This window comes from Coenobita brevimanus, chromosome 18 (genome assembly GCF_032717465.1).
Source record: "Coenobita brevimanus isolate Jiangsu-jjx chromosome 18, ASM3271746v2, whole genome shotgun sequence".
Taxonomy (NCBI): domain Eukaryota; kingdom Metazoa; phylum Arthropoda; class Malacostraca; order Decapoda; family Coenobitidae; genus Coenobita; species Coenobita brevimanus.
The window spans coordinates 33,633,767-33,654,678 of record NC_136971.1 but is presented as its reverse complement, the minus strand read 5'-3'; the positions used below and the strand labels follow the sequence as shown (position 1 = coordinate 33,654,678).

The window sequence follows — 20,912 nt, the reverse complement described above, 5'->3', positions numbered from 1 at the left end:
ATTCTCAACATCTAGGGTTTTTGTTTTAACTAATAACAGTTATTCGTATGCTCTTATAATTAATTCTTGCAGAAACCATCCGGTTGATGCATGTCCTTACAGTCCTTTCATTTTTCTCCTTTGTGTTCTAAGTGTCCATCTAATTATTATTCTTTTTTCCATTTCCCCAGTAATATATCCTCCGTGTTTCAGGCGTTTTTTTTTGTGTGTGTGTGTGTGTGTGTGTGTGTGTGTGTGTTAAAATTTTCCATGAACATATCTCGCTGCACTACCTGGTTATTAATGTCTACATTTAGACTTCCAACACGTTACATAATACAGTGAACCAGTTAACATAATTATCACATGCTTTTAAGAAATAAATACATCTCCTGCCAATCACTTTGCGTAATTGCTAAGTTCTAAGTCATTTCGATTATAAAATATCTTTATCATATAAATTAACCTATACATATTTGCTCAGGGCAAAAGAAAAAATACTGTAATAATTATCCACAATGTCAACAGCGAATTATATGAAATATTTGCAATACGATTCCAATAATCGTTTCTTTCACATGAGGGTCCTACGCACAGGGTACTGGGAGGTGAAATGATCAATGGCTGTTGAAATGTAAGACCAAAGTATCACCCAAGGGTTTGGTTGGTGCTTTGGATCACTCAGCGTTATCAGGCGGCCTGAGGAAGCGGTAGAAGCAGGCCTCATGGTCACCGGCGGTGAGAGGCACCTCCTCTTCGTACGGTAGCACACCCTCTTCCCGCAGCTCCAGCCGCACCTGGTATGGGGACATCCCGCCAGGCCAGGCCAGGTGGGCATACATAAATACAGTTAGATATTCCCTCTGCCTCAGGCAAAATGTAAAGTAAGACAAGACACGCTGACATAAACATACTTAAATTCAAACTCGGCTCAAATTGATGAGATACTCATGAAACCTTAAACAGGGATCAGGCTCTAAGAGACAAATGTATGGACATGACAGATATGCTGTGTATATGTGGTGTCCCTGGAGGTTAGGGCATATATCTAGGAGACAAGAGATGGTATTCGAAGACTAAGACCCTTATGAACATATGCTAGATTCTGATATTTACTAAATATAGGGTGCAAAAGAAAGAAATCCCCTTCCTCCCTTGCAGGTCAGTTATGGGCCGTGGAAATAATGACTTAAAGCACAGCTTTCTCCTCATCATCCACCGTCCACATCTCCATCACTCCTACTGTACGTGCATAAATTTTTTATTTTATAAATTTTGCGTGTGAACATTCATGACAGCGTCATTAAATACTGAAGCTGGATTACTTAAGTTTAGTAATCACTGGTAAAGATATAATTACTGGTATCTGAAGTGTACATGGATATAATTTTAAATCATCAGTAACTCATGGCTGTCACTTCATTCCCACTTAGACTGGACGAGTGTGTTCTTAGGGCACTTGTCATCAATATCTTTCCGATAATTCCGTTAAGAAATGCTGCATGTTTATTACCATTGATATTAAATATCTAAAAACAAATTCAAATCTTTACTATGGATATTGATATATATTAAAAAAATGCTGCATAGCTTTACTTGGATACGCTGTTATCATCGGAAAGGACGTTCAAACTGCAGTAATTTGCCCTCATCACTTTTGATATATCCCACTTGAAAATGATAGACATGAAAAAAATATAACGTGTCACAGTTTGTAAATCATAAGATGCTGGAAGCATGCAGGAAGGGAAGTAGGTAGTTAGGTAGGCAAGGAGGTAGGTAAGCAGAAAAGCAGGTACGGAGTCGGGTAGGTAGGTAGGTAGTTAGGTATGTCGGTACAGAAGAAGCCAAGGGGTTGGTAAAGAGGTAGGGAGTGAGGGAGGTAAGCAGGGAAGTACAGAAAGGGAGACGGTAAGTAAGTAGGTAGTTGGGTAGGGAGGCAGGTAGGTAGGTAGGAAGATGAGAAGGTAGGTAAGAAAACGAAGTGGGTAGGGAGGTAGGTAGGTACGTAGGGAGAGAGGTAGGTTGGGAGATAAGCAGGGAGGTAGGTAGGGGTGGACAGGGATTTAGGTAGAAATCTATCTATCTATCTATCTATAGCCCGACGCCCTAATCCCGCAAAGGGTGGCCGCAGACAAAACGCCTCCAAGTCACTCTGTCACCCACCATTTGACTCCCCTCCCCCCAACTCACCCCCCCCTCCCTCATATACCTCTCAACTCCATCCCTCCACCTCATCCTCGGTCTACCCCTCCCTCTCCCTCCCTCCACCTCACCTACATACACCCTCTTAGTCAGTCTTTCATTCTCCATCCTCTCCACATGTCCAAACCACCTCAGTGTATTTCTCCTAATCTTTTCAACCACATCCACATCTACCCCACAACGTTCCTTCACTTCTTCATTCGTCAACCTGTCCCTCCATGTCACTCCATGCTCCTCTCAAGTAACTCATTTCCACTGCTCTCACTCTTGACTTGTTCCCCTCTTGCAAGGTCCACGCCTCGCTTCCATACGTCAGGGTAGGGATCACAATACCATCATGCAGTGACTTCTTAACTTCCATACTCACCTCCCTATTTCTCATCACTGCTTTCAGTGTGCCAACAACCTTCCTTCCCTGCTGTACCCTTTCACGTACTTCATCCCCCAAAGTTCCATCCTTACTCATCACACTACCCAAGTACTTGAATGCACTCACATTCTCCATATCCTCACCATCCAACCTCACTGCACACTCTGTGACTTCATTCCTCTCAAACACCATAACTTTACTTTTTGTTTACATTAACTTTCAGCTTCCTCCTCCTACACACTGTCCCAAATTCATTCACCAAACCTTGCAACTCCCATTCATCTTCACTCAACAATACTGTATCATCAGCAAACAGCAACACCGGAAGCTTCCAAATCTCACCCTCATTCATTAGGCCACCCCACATCCACTGCCCTACCTTGTACCTCCTTTACGACCCCATCCATATATATATTAAACAGCCATGGAGACATTACACACCCCTGTTTCAGTCCCACATTGAGATCAAAGAACTCACTCAACTCACCATCCACTCGCACCGTAGCCCTAGCTCCCTCGTACATACTCTTCACAGCACTCAACAATTTCCCCTCCACTCCATATATTCTTAGTACCTTCCACATACCTTTCCTATCTATTCTGTCATAAGCTTTCTCCAAGTCCATGAAGGCAGCGTACACTTTCCTTCCCTTCTCTAGATACTTCTCCACTAAACATCTTAGAACAAATATCTGATCTACACACCCTTTTCCCTTCCCTAAATCCCCCTTGTTCTTCTCCAACTAGCTCCTCTGTCATATGCCTAACCCTATCAATGAGTATTCTACCATATATTTTACCAGTCACACTAAGAAGGCAAATACCCCTATGGTTACCACATACTTCTCTCTCCCCTTTTCCTTTGTACAGAGGAACAATTATACCTGATTTCCAGTCCTCTGGAACCCTTCCCTCTTCCCAAGCCAATCTACACAACTTCCATATCCACTCCACAACAATCTCACCCCCATACCTAAGCATTTCACCACACACTCCATCAATTCCTGGGGCCTTTCCCAGCTTAATTTTCTTCATTGCTTCCACTACTTCCGACCTACTGATCTCTTCCTCCCTCCTCTCATCTCTTCTTCTCCCAGCCATTCCCCAACCACTTATACTCACACTGCTCTCACTCTCTACATTCAACAAATCCTCAAAGTGCTCCTTCCATCTCCTCAATTTCTCTCTCTTCTCCACCAACAATCTGTTATTCCTATCTTTCACTCCCCTACTAGTAATGAAGTAATAATGAGTCGGATGGATGGGGGGAAAGGTACGTCGGAAGGTAGGCAGGTGGACAGGAAGGTAGGTAAATGGGGAGATATGTGGAGGAAAGTGACAAGAAGTGCGTAACAGTTCCTTATATGCTAAAGTAACAAAATATAGCGTAAAACAATCTATTTAAAGGATCTTATTGTCTAACAGATTGGCTGCAAAACCTGAGATAGTAGCTAAGGTAATGAGTATACAAGACTTTGTGTTCGGGAATCTAGCGTGGCAACGTGTAGCTACTTGTTGTATAAGGATGATGTTGATAATAATAATAATAATAATAATAATAATAATAATAATAATAATAATTTTATTTATTATAAAAACAGTGATCTATATCTATCCGATTAATATACCCTTATTAAACGTAGTTGAATATAATTTTATCTTTCATAAGTATGAAATTACCAGTGTAATGTTTTTGAGAGCAGAAGTAAATGATTTGATTCAGCTTATGATGTTGTCATGAAAAACAAGTAGTAGAAAAAAAAAATCAATTATATCCACTTAAATATACCAGCAGATGAGAGGTTTATAATGGATGAGAAGGATGTGTCCTCCCCTCAATTCCCAATCGATGACTAGCGAGAAGGGCGGGGGGGGGGGGGGATTTTACGCTTCCGAGTTATATACAAAAATGCCTATACTCAATAACCACAGCCAGCAAAGGCAATGATCACTGATTATTTTTGTCGTGATGTACAGTCATCCCAAGAAGTGATGGCAGAGCATTCAGAATTTCTTGATCAGTGATAAGGCACGTACAGTACAGAGTGACCAAAGCCTTCTGAAACTCTGCCGTCACTTCTTGGGGCGACTGTACCCTCATCCATAATTTCTTGAAGTTTTGCTGTATCCCCCCTGTCTCATATCTAAACGGTTATGTATTGTAAATGGCTAAATGGTTAAAGTTCTTGCCAGTGTGACAGGTGCAGGTACACCACCGATGTTCTGGCAACTGATGCTTTGGCACCTCAGTTCATCCAGCTAATATTGCGAGAAAGTATCTGAAATTCCCTCAGTCTAAGCACTAGTTTACTGGGCGACCACAGATCACGCTTTGAGTGTTGTACCGCGGTGCCGTCACTTCTATTTACCCTTCAGCTTGTGGTTGTGATTCCTCGATTCTGTGCGATCCAGTGCTTATACTGTATTGTTTAAATTTTACTCCTGCTGTGGCTTGAAATATATCATATGATTTTTTTTTTTTAACTACTCTCCCCTCTCTTCTCGCATGCTGTATTTTTTGGTGCAGTCCCAAGTGAAATTTGAATCTTAAAAAACTCTCCTCTTAATGTATAGTCAACATCAAAAATCCTGTCACCTCTCTTATGGACTGTCAACATCATATTGGCAAATCCGCAGCAGCTGACACTGACAACAATGTCCAGCGGCGAAATAAAGTCATCATTATCGGTTGCCGCATAAACACCACAAATATTTTCAGAATAAAAAAAAAAATAACAGGACAAGTGACTGGACTTTTAATACCGACTGTACATAACACTGACATATAACCTGGCATAGCCATAGTTTAAAATATCCTGTTCACTGCATCACGCTAAAAACTTCGTGATGAAAATTAAGAAATATAGGCAACGTTATGCCGTTGCAAATCTCCACCTGACCAAGCACATACCCCCCCACCTCCCTGCACACCAAATCAAGCGCATAACGGCCCTCCCCCTCCCCAGTCTTTTCTTTTAAATGTTGTCGTAAGGAGAACAACTTGAGGACACATAACCTGGGCCCTTCAGATTCTTTGTACAGGTGGCATTGAAATCTCTGGAATTTTTTTTCATTAGTTGACACAGCATTCTACCTATCAAAAGTCACCAATTCACTGTAAGACACATAACCATGTGAAATTTCATGACTCTATAATGAATACTTTCTGAGTTTTTTGGCCCAGAAACGAAATCTGTATGTTCGGCCAGCCACCTTGCCGTTGTCACCCAGCTCTTTGGATGGACACCTATTGATCCCAGTGATATCAACATCCTCTTCTGATTTTGTTAGGTGGAGGGTAAAAATACAAACAAATAAATTAGTAAACAAATAATGAAATGTACTCTCCCAGCATCGGACAAGTACTCTGGACCTTAATTACATAATGACTAGAGAATGAGAGAGACAATACTAAATATTCCTATATTTTAACCTTTCTTTCACATCAAGAAGTGTGTTTTGTACGACGTGAGAATCGCATTTTTTCTTTTATGTACCAGGATTACTGCCACGATCCCACCTGCCATAATTGATTTAAATTTTTTAGCAGTCCATAGTATAAAGATACAGGATGCATATATATATATATATATATATATATATATATATATATATATATATATATATATATATATATATATATATATATATATATATATATATATATATATATATATATATATATATATATATATATATATATATATATATATATATATATGTATATAGTTAGTTAGTTGTTTTCCGGGAAGGGGCACTAACCCTCCGCCAGTGAGAGAGAGGGGGTGAGTTGGGAGCAGGGCAGTGAAATGGCGGGGGACAGGGCGACGTGGAGGCGATTTGTTTGTGGCCACCCCAAACGAGATTGAGGCGTCTGGCAGTATATATATATATATATATATTATCTATCTATCTATCTATATATTATCTATCTATATATGTATATATTATCTATCTATCTATATCTATATATCTATCTATCTATCTATCTATCTATCTATCTATCTATCTATATATATATATATATATATATATATATATATATATATATATATATATATATAGTATATACTAGGTTGGTGATTTGTTATTATAATTATTATTATTATTATTATTATTATTATTATTATTATTACTCTTATTATTATTTTTATTATTATTATTATTACTCTTATTATTATTTTTATTATTATTATTATTATTATTATTAATTATCATTATTATTATTATTATTATTATTATTATTATTATTAAAGTTTAAACGGACAATCTGGTAAGTCTCTTTAACCAGAAATGTCGGAAAATCGACAGTGTACCTGCATATAGATAGTAAGTAACAGCTCAGACTGAAAGAAGATAGTTTAATTTTGTAACCTGTAATGTTCCATGTCAGGTATATGGCATAATCCTCAAAATTTTTTATAAAACTGAAATTTTCAGTGTAAAATATATTTTATCGGCATCTTGATCCGTATTCCCACCTTAGCGTAGGCTGAGAGAATCCAGAAACAAGGAGAGAGAAAGCACGAACAGGGCTACACAATTACTTACATATAAAACTTACACATCTCTGCTGCCACACTTGACAACCAAAAACATATTGAGAATTGTAACTCAAACTTAGCAAACAGAATTACTAATGATAATAAATGTATGAGTCTGATCTGTGTTTACATGGATAAAGGTATGCCGATTACTGAAAATCCTGCTGTACATTCATAATACATAATGTATGTCTGAAGCTATATTCGTCACTCACACAGTATTTAACTCTTTGGTTCTTAGCCTTTTTTGGTATTAAACAATGAAGTTTCTCTTTATAGTGCCTTTGCCGGTATGCACTTAATATTGGTAGGAAAAAACGTCAAATTGTGCAATGGATATTTACTTATATTTGTAGTGCTGAATTTGCTCAGCCACCATTGCCTCAATACCAATATCGAAATTAAGTTTTTCTTAGTGTTTCTGGATTAGTAATACATTAATTAAACCACTGAAAGGTAAATGGTGCTATTCCACAAAAATACGTTTTGGAAGTGAATGTTTGGGCCAGGAAGTGAAAATTTGGTATGCTTGGCTTGCTTTTGAAAATGTGATGTACAGGGCGGGTTACTTTTCATAGAGTGAATCATGAATAAGTAACAGCTGCTCCTACTCCATCTTTCTCCTAGTGTGTAGAGTGTTCCACCTCTTAGCAGCTGATTAAGTACTAATTTGTCCTGGTGTTTGCATGCTGAACAGGGTGGCTACTTCTGACTGAATGAGTTATTATTATTAAGTACGGTACTGACCTGCTCTGCAGCACGCATGACCCTGAGGAGATTGTGGCCTGCCAGCTTGGCCAGGTCATCCAGCGACCAGGTGGGGTCACTGAGCAGCTCCGCAAAGAGACGAGGGTACCCAGACACGTCCTTCAACCCCTCCGGCAGCCTGGCCACACACACACACACACACACACACAAGAAGGAAGAAGAGGGATTAAATTAACTACTGTAAACACGCAGTTCCTTAAGGTAGACACACGCTTTTAACTAAGCCTAAATCTTCACCTGAATCATACAATAGCCAAGAAACGATACACTCTGAAGTATACTATTTTGTGAATAAACCGAGATAACGGCACTCAAGCGAGGGGTATCGAGAGGCCAGTCAGGTAGCTATTGGATGATAGTTACTAAGTTCTATTGGTTGGCGTGTAACAGCTGCCAGCGACAAGGTGTGAGGGAGGGTTCTAATTTATGAAAGTCGTTATTAAAAGCACCTGCCTAATTGTGAGAGCAAATTAAGAGAGAGAGAGAGAGAGAGAGAGAGAGAGATTACCGATATACACACAGTTTGTGACGACATGGCGGAGAACCTCAGCGCCACAGACAGTGATGAAATGCCTGGCTAGAGTCCAACACCTACCAAAGTTGAGTCATTTGCATAGTTCTCGGTGGTTGTTACTAACTAGCCCCACACCATTAACTTTGGTGCCTACACAAAGACAACACAAGAGCTGCAGAGATAACTTGCTAAACAAGGAATATAGTGGCGCAGTCAAGGAATGATAAGAATGAATGATAGCACCAGAGAAAATGTAGCCTAATGTAAATTCGCCTGACACAGATGTTACCATAATGCATCATCGTGAACACAAACATTTCACCAACGAAAACTATATGCAAGAAAGACCAAGTAAAAACCACTGGAAGTACAAGGATGAAAGAAAAAATGGTTGTAGTGTAGTACCCGGAACACACTTCTGCCAGCATCATAACGGCAACATGAACACAATACATGAAACAAGACAATTATAACAATGTAATAAAATTAATATTATCATTTCAACAGGACCAAAATTTTTCTATAAACTCAGTACAGTAATGTAATTCCTTCTGCGACACGAGAACTAGCAAAGGAAACTTTGGCTCGAAATGACAGTAAAGTATCATAATACTTTTTGTGTGTATCGTTTGTGTAAACCTCGGATTATATCATTAAAACTTTGCTATATCCTTAGGCAACACACACACCCGTACACGAGTGCAACCGTGTTTCACCCTTTAGCTGCAATATGCACACTTCATATTTTACGCCTGCTAACTTTTGACATTTCTGGTCAGCTCAGGAAAATTCACACACACACACACACACACACACACAAGGAGTCAAGGAGAACAGACGTGCGCTCCATACCGAGCCAGCACAGCCAGTGGCATTACCTAAATTAGTATCTTTATATGAGTCAAGCTCTGTACCAGGTTAGACTAAATGATTTTTTATTATTAAAAAAAAAATAAAAAGTTTAAACAAGACTTGTTCAAACAGAAAACAGAACAGAGTGGCGAAAGAATGTGCTCAGTCAGCTGAGGTTTGTTTAGACTACAACTGCCCCAGGGAATGTACAGTAGCTATTCTGTACTTTTAGTATTGCAAAATGGACACATACTTTAGTAAAGCAAATATGGAAAAGAAAAGGCATAAAGGTAGAAAGCAAGATGATGATTTCTACCAAGAACTGGTCAAAGTGGAGACTCACAATAGACTGGTTGAACGTGTAAACAAACTGGAAATGGCTTTCAAAAATGAAATTGATGAAATAAAAAAGCAGATGCACTTGCAAAAGGAAGAAATAGAAAAACTAGGAAGGGAGGCCAACAAGAAAGACACAACCATCAGTGAACTAACAGTGGAATTGAGTACACTTAAGAAGAAAATGAGTGAAATGGCAATACAGTAGTCAATCACGAGAGTATTATGGAAGAGTTCAAAAATGATACAGAGGCAATTAGGCAAGTAAGCAGTCTGATAAACCAGAGCAGTGATATTGAGGAGAAGATAACACAGGTGAATGAAGCTGTGCAAAGCTACAAAAATGATGTGGAAATCTCGTATGCTGAAATGGTGAAAGTAAAGAAAGACTTAGAAACAAGGGTAGAGGAAAAAAGCATTAAAAAGGAAGTGAAAAGAATAATCCAAAACAACCCAAAGTTAGTCAGAGATTCAGTAGATATCAACAAATCTATAGTAATCACTAGTATAGAAGAGGAAGAAGTAAAAAACAAGATCACAAGAGACAAAAAGGAGATGGCAAATATAATGAGCTTACTGAAAGAAGTATCAGAGGAAATCTGTAGTAAAGATATAGAGGAACACAAAAGGTTAGGGAAATACGAGAAAAGCAAGACAAGACAGTTAAAGGTAACTTTCCAGAGGGTAAACACTGTGGAGGAGATACTAAAAAATGCAAAGAATCTTATGGAAAAAGAGGAGTTCAAAAATGTATGGATAAAAAGATGCCTAACACAAGAGGAAATGGAATTACTGAAAGAGAAGAGGGAGGAAGCAAAAACAAAAAATGAGGGAAGATCAGAAGAGGAGAAGAACACATATTTTTACAAAGTAATAGGATTCCAGGTACGAAAGTGGTACACAAACAGGAGGGAATAAAAAGGAGTAAGGTAGTAGAACCATATCATGACAAGTATATAAACAAGATAATAAAGTTGATGTACTCAAATGTGGATGGAATGGTTTCTAAATTACTAGAGATGAATGATTATGTCAGAGAAAATGAACCACATATAATATGCCTAACTGAAACAAAATTAACACCAAGGTTATCCAATGACATACTAAACTTAGAGGAATACAATATATGGAGAAGAGACAGAAATTTAAAAAAAGGAAGAGGAATTATAATATTAACTAAGAAAAATCTAAAAGTCAATGAAATAAAACTAGATATACCATCACAAGTAGAACTGATTGCAGTAGAGATCAACACATCTGAAGGGAAAGTAATTGTAGCCAATTTGTACATGCCACCCAGATCAAACACATGGGAAAGAGACGAATATGAGGACCTGGCAGAGAGTACAATTCAGAGTTTAAGATCATTACTACATAAAATGGAAGAGAAATCGGAAAGAATTATACTAACTGGAGATTTTAATACAAATATAAATTGGAATACTCTAGATATAACTAGCCAAGAAAGCTGTTGGGACCAAAAGCTCCTAGATCTCGTGCAAGAGTTTTTCCTAACGCAACATGTGAGGGAAACCACCAGAAAAAGAGGACTCGATGTACCTTCAATGCTAGATCTAATATTTACTAGACAAGAAAATGATATTGACAGTTTAATATATCACCCTCCACATGGCAAAAGCGATCATGCAGTACTAAATTACAACTTCAGGATAGCATATGACATAGTTATCAGCAATGAAAGTTTCAAAAAGAGCCTAAACTATAAAAAGGGAAATTGTCAAGACCTAAAGAAGTATTTCTTAGAGGTTGATTGGGAAAATGAGCTTAGAGGACAAGATTTAAATGCTGTATATAAAAAATTTTGTGAATTTTATGAAATAGGAGTCCAGAAGTACATCCCACAGCACAAAGAAGCAGATAAGAAAATACAGAAATGGTTCAATACAGAATGTAAAAAATCAAAAGAAAGAAGAGATTTGTTGTGGAATAGATACAGAAGACACAATAGTGAAAGGGCGTATAATAATTACAAACAGGCAAGAAACGATTATACAAGAATAAGGAGGGAAGCCCAAAAACAGTTTGAGGAGGATATAATAAATAAAAGTAGTGATCAACCAAAGCTATTTTACAGCTACATCTGAAGCAAAACCAAAGTAAAAGATATAATACAATCCATTACGGACGAGGGAATCACCTATACACAAGAGAAAGATATTTGTGAAGCGGTAAATAAGAATTTCCAATTAGTTTTTACAGAAGAAAAAAATTTTGAGAGGGACTATGTGGAACATGCATGTCCACACATACTACCAGATATACAAATATCAGAAAAAGTAATACAGGAGGAGTTAAGTAAATTAGACAGAGGAAAAGCAAGTGGTCCTGATGAAATTTCATGTTGGGTACTACGAGAATGTGCAAAGGAGTTTAGTAAACCATTATTTTTAATTTTCAAGAAATCCTTGAGTCAAGGTAAACTACCTGATATTTGGAAGAAAGCAAATATTGTCCCCTTATTCAAGAAAGGAAATAGATAAAATCCACTCAACTACCGACCAGTATCACTGACCAGTGTTGTAAGCAAGGTATTAGAAAAGCTTATAATAAAAGCTCAGGTAAATCATCTACAAGAACACAGTATGATAACAGAAAGACAGTTTGGTTTCAGAAAAGGAAAATCATGTGTTACTAATCTGTTGAGCTACTATGACAGAGTAACAAACACAATACAGGAAAGAGAAGGATGGGTGGACAGTATCTATTTAGATTTCAAGAAAGCATTTGACACAGTACCACACCAAAGACTTTTATGGAAACTGTATTATCAAGGAGGAATTCGAGGCAAACTGTTTTGTTGGATGCAAGATTTTCTCATAAAAAGAGAAATGAGAACAGTACTAAGGGGAAACTACTCATCATGGAAAGAAGTGACTAGTGGAGTACCACAGGGTTCAGTGCTGGCACCAATCATGTTTTTAGTGTATATAAATGATATAAACAGTAACACTGGAAATGAAAGCTATCTGAATATGTTTGCAGATGATGCAAAAATACAAAGGAGAATTACTAGCACAGACTCTTGTAAAGAGCTACAAGAAGAATTAAATGAACTTCATGAATGGAGTAATACATGGCAAATGGAATTCAATGTGGACAAGTGTCATGTAATCAAGTTTGGTAAAAGTGGAAAAAGACCTGATTGGGATTATACGTTAGGAAATAAAACCCTATACACATCAGAAAGAGAGAAGGACCTAGGTGTGATTATTAATAACAGACTATCTCCGGCTGACCACATCAGCGAGAAGGTACGGAACATGTATACACTGCTTGCAAATATGAGAATAGCATTCACATACATAAATGAAGACATGCTAAGAAGGATAATAACATCATTCATTAGACCAACCCTGGAGTATGCATCAGTAGTCTGGGGTCCTCATCTCAAAAAACACATAGACAAGATTGAAAAATTTCAAAGGGTCGCTACAAGATGGATACCAAACTTAAGGGACCTAAGCTACAAAGAAAGACTAAATAAACTGAATCTACCAACACTACATGAGAGAAGGAAAAGAGGTGACATGATAATGCTATATAAATGCATATCAGGGAAGGAGAAAATAGACATAAATGATTACTTAACATATGGGGAAGCATCAGCAAGAGGACACTGCAAAAAACTGCATAAGAAGAGAGGTGATAAAGACGTAAGGAAATTCAGTTTCCCAAACAGAGCAATTGATCAATGGAATCCACTACCGAATGAAATAGTGTGTGCCAAAACAATTCACAAATTTAAGGATATGTACGATAAATATGGTTTAAGACACGGGACAGTACGAGCTTGACTCATTCCTGTAAAGATACAATTAGGTAAGAACAATTAGGTAAGAACACACACACACACACACGCACACACACACACACACACACACACACACACACACACACAGCATCATCTGTTGGGCACTGACCATGGACTGGCATTGGCACTAGCCAAGAAACACACGTAAACAAACCCAGTGGTCCTCTTCATCACTTTACATGCCCACCAAAGCAACGCCCTCTCCCAACCCATCTCTTAATCACTGCAAATCTGAGCAGGAAATTGCCTCTAAATTCGAATCACCCACCCCGGGTCGAGTTTCTTTTGAAGCTTTCTCTGTTTATCTAACTTTACATAAAATTCTCACACCCGTAAAGTAGCAGCTTTCGCAATTTATAAGTAGGCTAATTTTTATATACACATGAGACGGTAACATAATTTGTATCAACAGACTTACGGGTACATTTTTGTTTCTTCATCAGGAAGCTTATATACCTGCCACTCTCATCAATGAACTTTCCATACTTTTGAAACCGTTTTTAATTGTTTGAAATTTAATGTTCATTAATTTTAGAATATTTTTAGTTTTAGTATTTTGTTTTGTAATACTTATACTGTTATATAATCTTCTATCTATCTATCTATTACCAGACGCCTCAATCCCGTTTGGGGTGGCCACAAACAAATCGCCTCCAAATCACCCTGTCCCTCGCCATTTCACTGCCTTGCTCCCAACTCACACACCCCTCTCTCATATACCTCTCCACCCCATCCCTCCACATCATCCTCGGCCTCCCCCTCCCTCTTCCCCCCTCTACCTCACTTACATACACTCTCTTCGACAGTCTTTCACCCTCCATCCTCTCCACATGGCCAAACCACCTCAATGTGTTCCTCATAACGCTTCCTATCACATCCACATCAACACCACAACCCTCCTTTATATCCTCATTCGTCAGCCTGTCTCTCCATGTGACTCCATAGGCTTCTCTTAAATAACTCATTTCCACTGCTCTCACTCTTGACTTGTGTCCTTCCAACAACGTCCAAGCGTCACTTCCGTACGTTAGAGTTGGTATCACAATACTGTCATGTAGTAACTTTTTCACTTCCATGCTCACTTCCCTGTTTCTTATCACTGCTTTCAAAGAACCAGCAACCTTTCTTCCCTGCTGTACCCTTTCAAGCACTTCACCCTCCAAACCTCAAGTACTACCCAAGTACTTAAACGTACTCACATTTTCCAATTCCTCACCATCCAACCTCACTGTACAATCACTGACTTCACCTCTCTCAAAGACCATCACTTTACTCTTCCCTACATTCACCTTTAGATTCCGTTTCTTACACACTCTCCCAAACTCATTCACCAAGCCTTGCAGCTCCCCTTCGTCTTCACTCAACAACACAGTATCATCTGCAAACAACAGTACAGGGAGTTTCCAAACACTATCCTCTCTCACCAGGGCCACTCCAACATCCACTACCCTACCTTGTACCTCTTTTATTACCCCATCCATGTACAGATTGAACAACCATGGAGACATGACACATTCCTGTTTCAACCCAATTTTCAAAGAGAAAAATTCACTTAGTTCACCATCCACACGCACTGCAGCCTTCGCACCATCGTACATACTCTTCACAGCATTCAACAAATTCCCATCTACTTCATATATTCTTAACACTTTCCACAATCCTTGTCTATCCACCCTGTCATATGCTTTCTCCAAATCCATGAAAGCCGCATGCAACTTCTTTCCCTTCTCTAGAAACTTTTCCACTAAAGATCTAAGAATGAATATCTGATCTACACAACCTCTTCCCTTCCTAAAGCCTCCCTGTTCTTCTCCAACTAATTTCTCTGTTCTTTCTCTAACTCTGTCAATAAGTATTCTACCATACAGTTTTCCTATTATACTAAGACAAATGCCCGTATGATTACCACACACTTCTTTTTCCCCTTTTCCTTTGTACAAGGGAATAATTATACCTGACTTCCAATCCTCCGGGACTCTACCTTCCTCCCAGGCCAATCTGCACATCTTCCACATCCATTCTACTACTATCTCTTCCCCATGCTTCAGCATTTCACCACACACTCCATCAATTCCTTGGGCTTTCCCCGATTTAACTTTCTTCATTGCTTCCACAACTTCTATCCTACTGATTTCTTCCTGTCTTCTCACCTCTCTCCTTCTCCCAGCCATTCCCTAGCCACTAATACTCGCATTACTTCCATCCTCTACGTTCAACAATTCCTTAATGTGTTCTTTCCATCTGCTCACTTTTTCTCCCTTCTCCACTAGTGATCTACCATTTTTATCTTTCACACCCCTGCGAACTTCACTTCCACCCTGCCTTACTCTTTTCACCTCTTTTCAGAATAATTTCTTACAGTCCCTCCACTTTACACTCAAATTCCTTCCAAATACCTCATCCACTCTCTTCTTACTCTCTCTTACTAATCTTTTCACCTCTCTCTTTCTTTCTACATATAACTCTCTCTTCTGCCTCTCAACTTCTTCCACGCCCCTATTTCTCATCCATTCATTGTATGCTTTCTTCTTTTATGCCACAGCCTGTTTCACCTCTTCAGTCCACCACGCTGTTCCTTGCACCCCCCTCCGTCTTCTCTTCCTTCCACACACCACATCACATGCTGCACATATTGCTTCTGTAAATATCCTACACACACCTTCCACGTCTCCCATCTGCTCCAATTCATATTTGCCCAATCGTTCCTCCACTTCTCTCTTATACTCTGCCTTTTTCTCATCCTCTTGTAACCTTTCCACTCTCCTTGCAACTACTCCTTCCTCTCGTCTTTCCTTTCTTCTATTCCCCATCTTACTTGAATTCTAATTCTGGCCACCACCAAGTAATGGTCAGAAAGTCCACTCCCCCAGCGTCTATAAACTCTTGCATCCATTACACATCTTTGCATCCTTTCATCCACACACACATAATCAATCATTGCCTTCCTTTCATTCAGTTCACCACCCACCCTTCTCATCACTCGCCATGTATACCTGTGGATCATTTTATGCCTGAAGAGGGTATTGGCTATCACCAACCCCCTTCCAGCACAAATGTCCACTAACGCACTCCCATTCTCATCAATCTCAGCAGGCATACCCTACTCACCAACTATTCCATCCACCTTCACATTCCCAACTTTACCATTCATATCACCAATCAAAAACACTCTCTCATTCCTTCCAAATTTTTCCATGCACACTTCTACATTTGTCCAGAACTCTTCTCTCACTCTTCTAGCACGATCTTGCGTTGGCGCATACACACACAGAATCGCCCACATTTGTATTCCAACTTTCAACTTTATCCACACAATCTTTGACCCAACTGATCCATACTGTCTTATGCTCCTCTTCCATCTTTTTATTCGTACTGCCATTTATAAAGGTTTAGCATGACAGCGTGATTTGGGTATAACTGTGTGCCATATTACCTTTACAGGCGCTGATAAGTCATAAACAGTGGCAACTTGGCATGGATAAACATTGTGATTTTTTTTATCATAATATTGTGATCTGGGTATAACAGTGTAACATACTACCTTCCCAAGCACTGATAAATCTAAAGACAGCTAACATGGCATGGATGTAACAGCGTGATGTACTGGGTTTACAAGTATTGTTAAGTAACCTACATGAATATGATGTAACAGTATAACAGTGTTACTTACTTCTTTTACTGTTACAAACACCGATTAGTTGTGATGTACGAAAAGGCCATAACAGTTCGTTGTGCTACCTTTACAGACAGGCTGGAATTAGGAGGAAAACTGTGTGACTCACATGTTGATGCCGTCGAAGTCTGCGCCAATACCAACGTGGTCCACCCCGGCCACCTTGCGTACGTGGTTGATGTGCTCTGGCGGCGCGACAAACACACTCAGTTCACCATCTGTCGTACCTCATAACTCTCCCACCCTAACACACATATTTCAAGAAATTGCCAGAGCTAAAAATAAAAGTATAATAATAATAATGTATATTTTTAAATAAAACATTACCTAAAACAAAAAAAAAGCTCTCAACTTTGAGAGAGAAAAAGCGAGAGAGGTTCTGGACTTACCGATGACGTCACTGATGGTTGCGTCCTTGCTGCAGGTAAGGAAGTAATTATAGAAGCTGATCATGACCACTCCTCCATTGCTGGCCTGGCGCACCACCACACCACCACGCCCCACCAGGAGATCGCACCACAGTTAGTAGTAAAGTAAAACCATCAGACACAGTACATCCATATACTGATCATTGTGACATACCATTTTTGCAGGTTTTACAGAACACACACACACACACATACACACACACACATTTTTATATATATATATATATATATATATATATATATATATATATATATATATATATATATATATATATATATATATATATATATATATTATATACAGTGAAAGACAGCTCACAATTATATATAACAGTTTTAGAGGAAATGTTAATGCATTAGCCTCTTGCATTTTTGTGTCCAACAAGTACTGTGATTTGAAAGTGGGCTTAATACACTTTCTGAGACACGAATTACTCCGACAAAGACTGCAAGTCACAGATTACTTATTTATGCAAGTAATGAAGAACCAAAGGCAAAAAGCTTACAAAGCTGTTTCTTCAAAGAAAGCAGAAGAGAAGACAGTCAAATTCAAGTTTAGTTGATTTTGAGATGCCTAAACAAACTATGAATAAAAGATTGTGCATCATAGGCAAAGGTAAATAAAGACGGGGGAAGTCAGCTCCAGAGCTGACCTGTTGCATACATGGATGATGGAGAGTATCGGTTTGCTCTTGCATCAGCAAGTTCAACTGAAAAGTGCAACAGTTCTACGCGCCCACCGCATTGTAGGAGAGATGCAAGAAGATAGCTCAGAAAAGAAGTGACAGTTTAAGTAGTAATAGTAAAGAGATAAATATGAAATTCTGCAAAGAGAAAGAGTTTGAAGGAAGCAGGTGAGAAGAAGTGAGATGATTAGACGAAAAACCTTCAGCACAACCTTGTTTAGAAGAGCTGTATGTGGGTAGCTCCATCCAAACATACGAGTTGTACTCCACACGGGAAAATAAAATCGGTGTGTAAAGCCAACAGCTGTGAAGAGGTAAAGACAACACGGAGCTGGCTTAGTTAATTTGATCTCACAGAAGCAGCTCTTACACAGTGGATAATATGATATTTCCATGATAGGTTCAGAGAATAGGAGACTCAGGGATAAGCGATGGCGAAGGACTGAGAATTTGTGCTGCTAAATATTAAAGGATTTCCCTGTGGGATAGTTTAACTGGCTGAAATATGTAGGAAATTCGTTTTTGTTGCACTGAACAGCAATTTCTTTGTTGCTGTTTTTAGCCTGGTCGGAAATGATAGCCAAGTCAGAAATTACACGTGCCATACAGTACCTATTGTAGCAACTACTGTGACGGACGCAGAGAGAAGCGGTTGGAAATGTGAAGGTTGGGGTCATCAGCATATGAGTGAATTACACAGGATTGCAATTCAAAAGATAATTGGTGAATAGAAGGAAGAAAGGAAAAATGTCAGAACAGAACCCTGAGGAAAACCACCGATAACAGCTTTGAAAAATAAATAATGGCCATCCACATTAGTAAATACTGAATAACCAGAGAGGAAGCTTGAGATGAAGGCACAGAGGGCGGGATGGAAACTGAAAGAGCACAGTTTAAAAATTATGATTTGTGCTACATTCGGTTGAAAGCCTTTGAGGCATCAAGTGCCATGGCAAACACATTGCCCAGTTCCTGAAAGGAGGATGTCCACATTACCAGCAATAAGGGAAAGAAGATCGCCAGTGAAGCATTCCTGGTGGAACGCATACTGGCGGTCGGAAAGAAGGTTAAGAGAAAAACGAAGTTTGAAAATCTTCCTGTTAAGGATGAGTCAAAGACTTTGGAAATCGAGACTTTTAAAGCCACTGGGTGATGTATATATTTATATATATGTATATATATATATATATATATATATATATATATATATATATATATATATATATATATAAAGATAAACACCAACATAATCAGGAACATCTTTAATAAATTGGTGACGTTTCGACAACTCGTTTGTCATTTTCAAACATATAGAAAATACAATAAAATCAATGTAAACACTATGTCTATGATAAAAATACGAAAACTAAAGTAAAAACACAAAGTAAAACATAATGTCTAATAAAATACAAGTGAAGAATTATTATGATAAGATGAGGAAATGAATTATACATAGCTAACGTTGGTGGGATGCTACTAAGTAAAAGGAAAATTTAAACAGAAATACATGTAATAAGACAATACATAAGTCAAACCTTAAAAACAGAGAAGGGGCAAGATACAATATACAGGTGATTTGTTTGCTGTGAGTTTAGGAGTAGGTGGGTTACGGATCTTATTTAGTTGTCTTCCCATATGGGTTTGTGTGAAAGACATTGGGAAACCATTAGAGAACAATGTTTTCGTAAGAAAACTCAATTCCGAGTGTAAAGCAGAATAGGATGAACAAATATTATAAGCTCTGGTCAGCAGGGTCGACACCAAATTGCGTTTAAACTGAATTGGGATTGCTGAGTTGAATTTCATGGTTAATCCTGTGAAAGTGGGTTTGCGGTATACTGAAGTGATGAAGGAATTAGTAGTTTTTTGGACTAGTATATCAAGAAAGGGAAGTTTGTTGTTTTCTTCAATATCAGAAGTGAAATGAATGTTAGCATGCCTCGAGTTTAAATAGTTTGAAAAGAGGGATGTGGTCTGGAGAACTAAACAATAAAAATGTATCGTCGATATATCTACGGTAGAGGAGAGGTTTGAAATGGGAGGGGCATTGCTGTAGCCAGTTTGTCTCATGGTAACACAAAAATGCGTTTGCTAAGCAGGGACCTAGGGGATTCCCCATCACCACTCCATCAATTTGCTTATAAGATTTTCCGTTGAAAAGGAAAAGACAATCTTTGAAGCAGAGACAGTAATTTACGGAACTGGTTCATATTAAATCCATCTATTATTTTCTTGTGTTTAAATACTTGTTTGGTGCAAATGTCTATAGTTTCATAAAGAGGAATATTAGTGAACAGGGACTTTTATATCGAAAGAAGCCATAGTACAGTGGTCAACATCGTAGTTACAAATCTCCTTAGCGAAAGTAAATGAATCTTTAACCGTATAGCAATTTTTAGTGATGGGGGTAATCATAGGTACAAAGAAATTTAGATATGTTATAGCTAACAGTCCCAATGGCAGAGAGAATGGGTCTAACTGGACAGTTCTGTTTATGTACTTTAGGGAGCCCATACATGACTCCTGGTGTAGCGCCAGATACGTATAATTTGAGTACACTTCATTACTAATTACTCCATCAGACTTCAGCCTCCTTAGGAAATTGTTTACTTAATCTTCACTTTTCAGGGTCAAAGAAAATTCATCATCATTTACGATTTTGAACTTTGAACCATCATTAAGAATTTCAGACATTTTACACAGATAATCAGTTCCTGTCCAGAAT

General features: G+C 38.4%; 1 protein-coding gene across 1 annotated transcript in view; it reads right to left on the bottom strand.

The window, feature by feature from the left end:
* Nucleotides 1–656: 656 nt before the first annotated feature.
* LOC145391464 (uncharacterized) overlaps nucleotides 657–20,912 on the bottom strand; it is a 161,289-nt gene continuing 141,033 nt past the window's right edge. The window contains exons 11-14 of the mRNA XM_080266079.1: nucleotides 17,463–17,547; nucleotides 17,183–17,258; nucleotides 7,846–7,984; nucleotides 657–776 (exon numbers count right to left, since the gene is read on the bottom strand). Coding sequence (XP_080122205.1) covers nucleotides 657–776; nucleotides 7,846–7,984; nucleotides 17,183–17,258; nucleotides 17,463–17,547 — 420 coding nt within the window. The remainder of the gene's footprint in view (nucleotides 777–7,845; nucleotides 7,985–17,182; nucleotides 17,259–17,462; nucleotides 17,548–20,912) is intronic.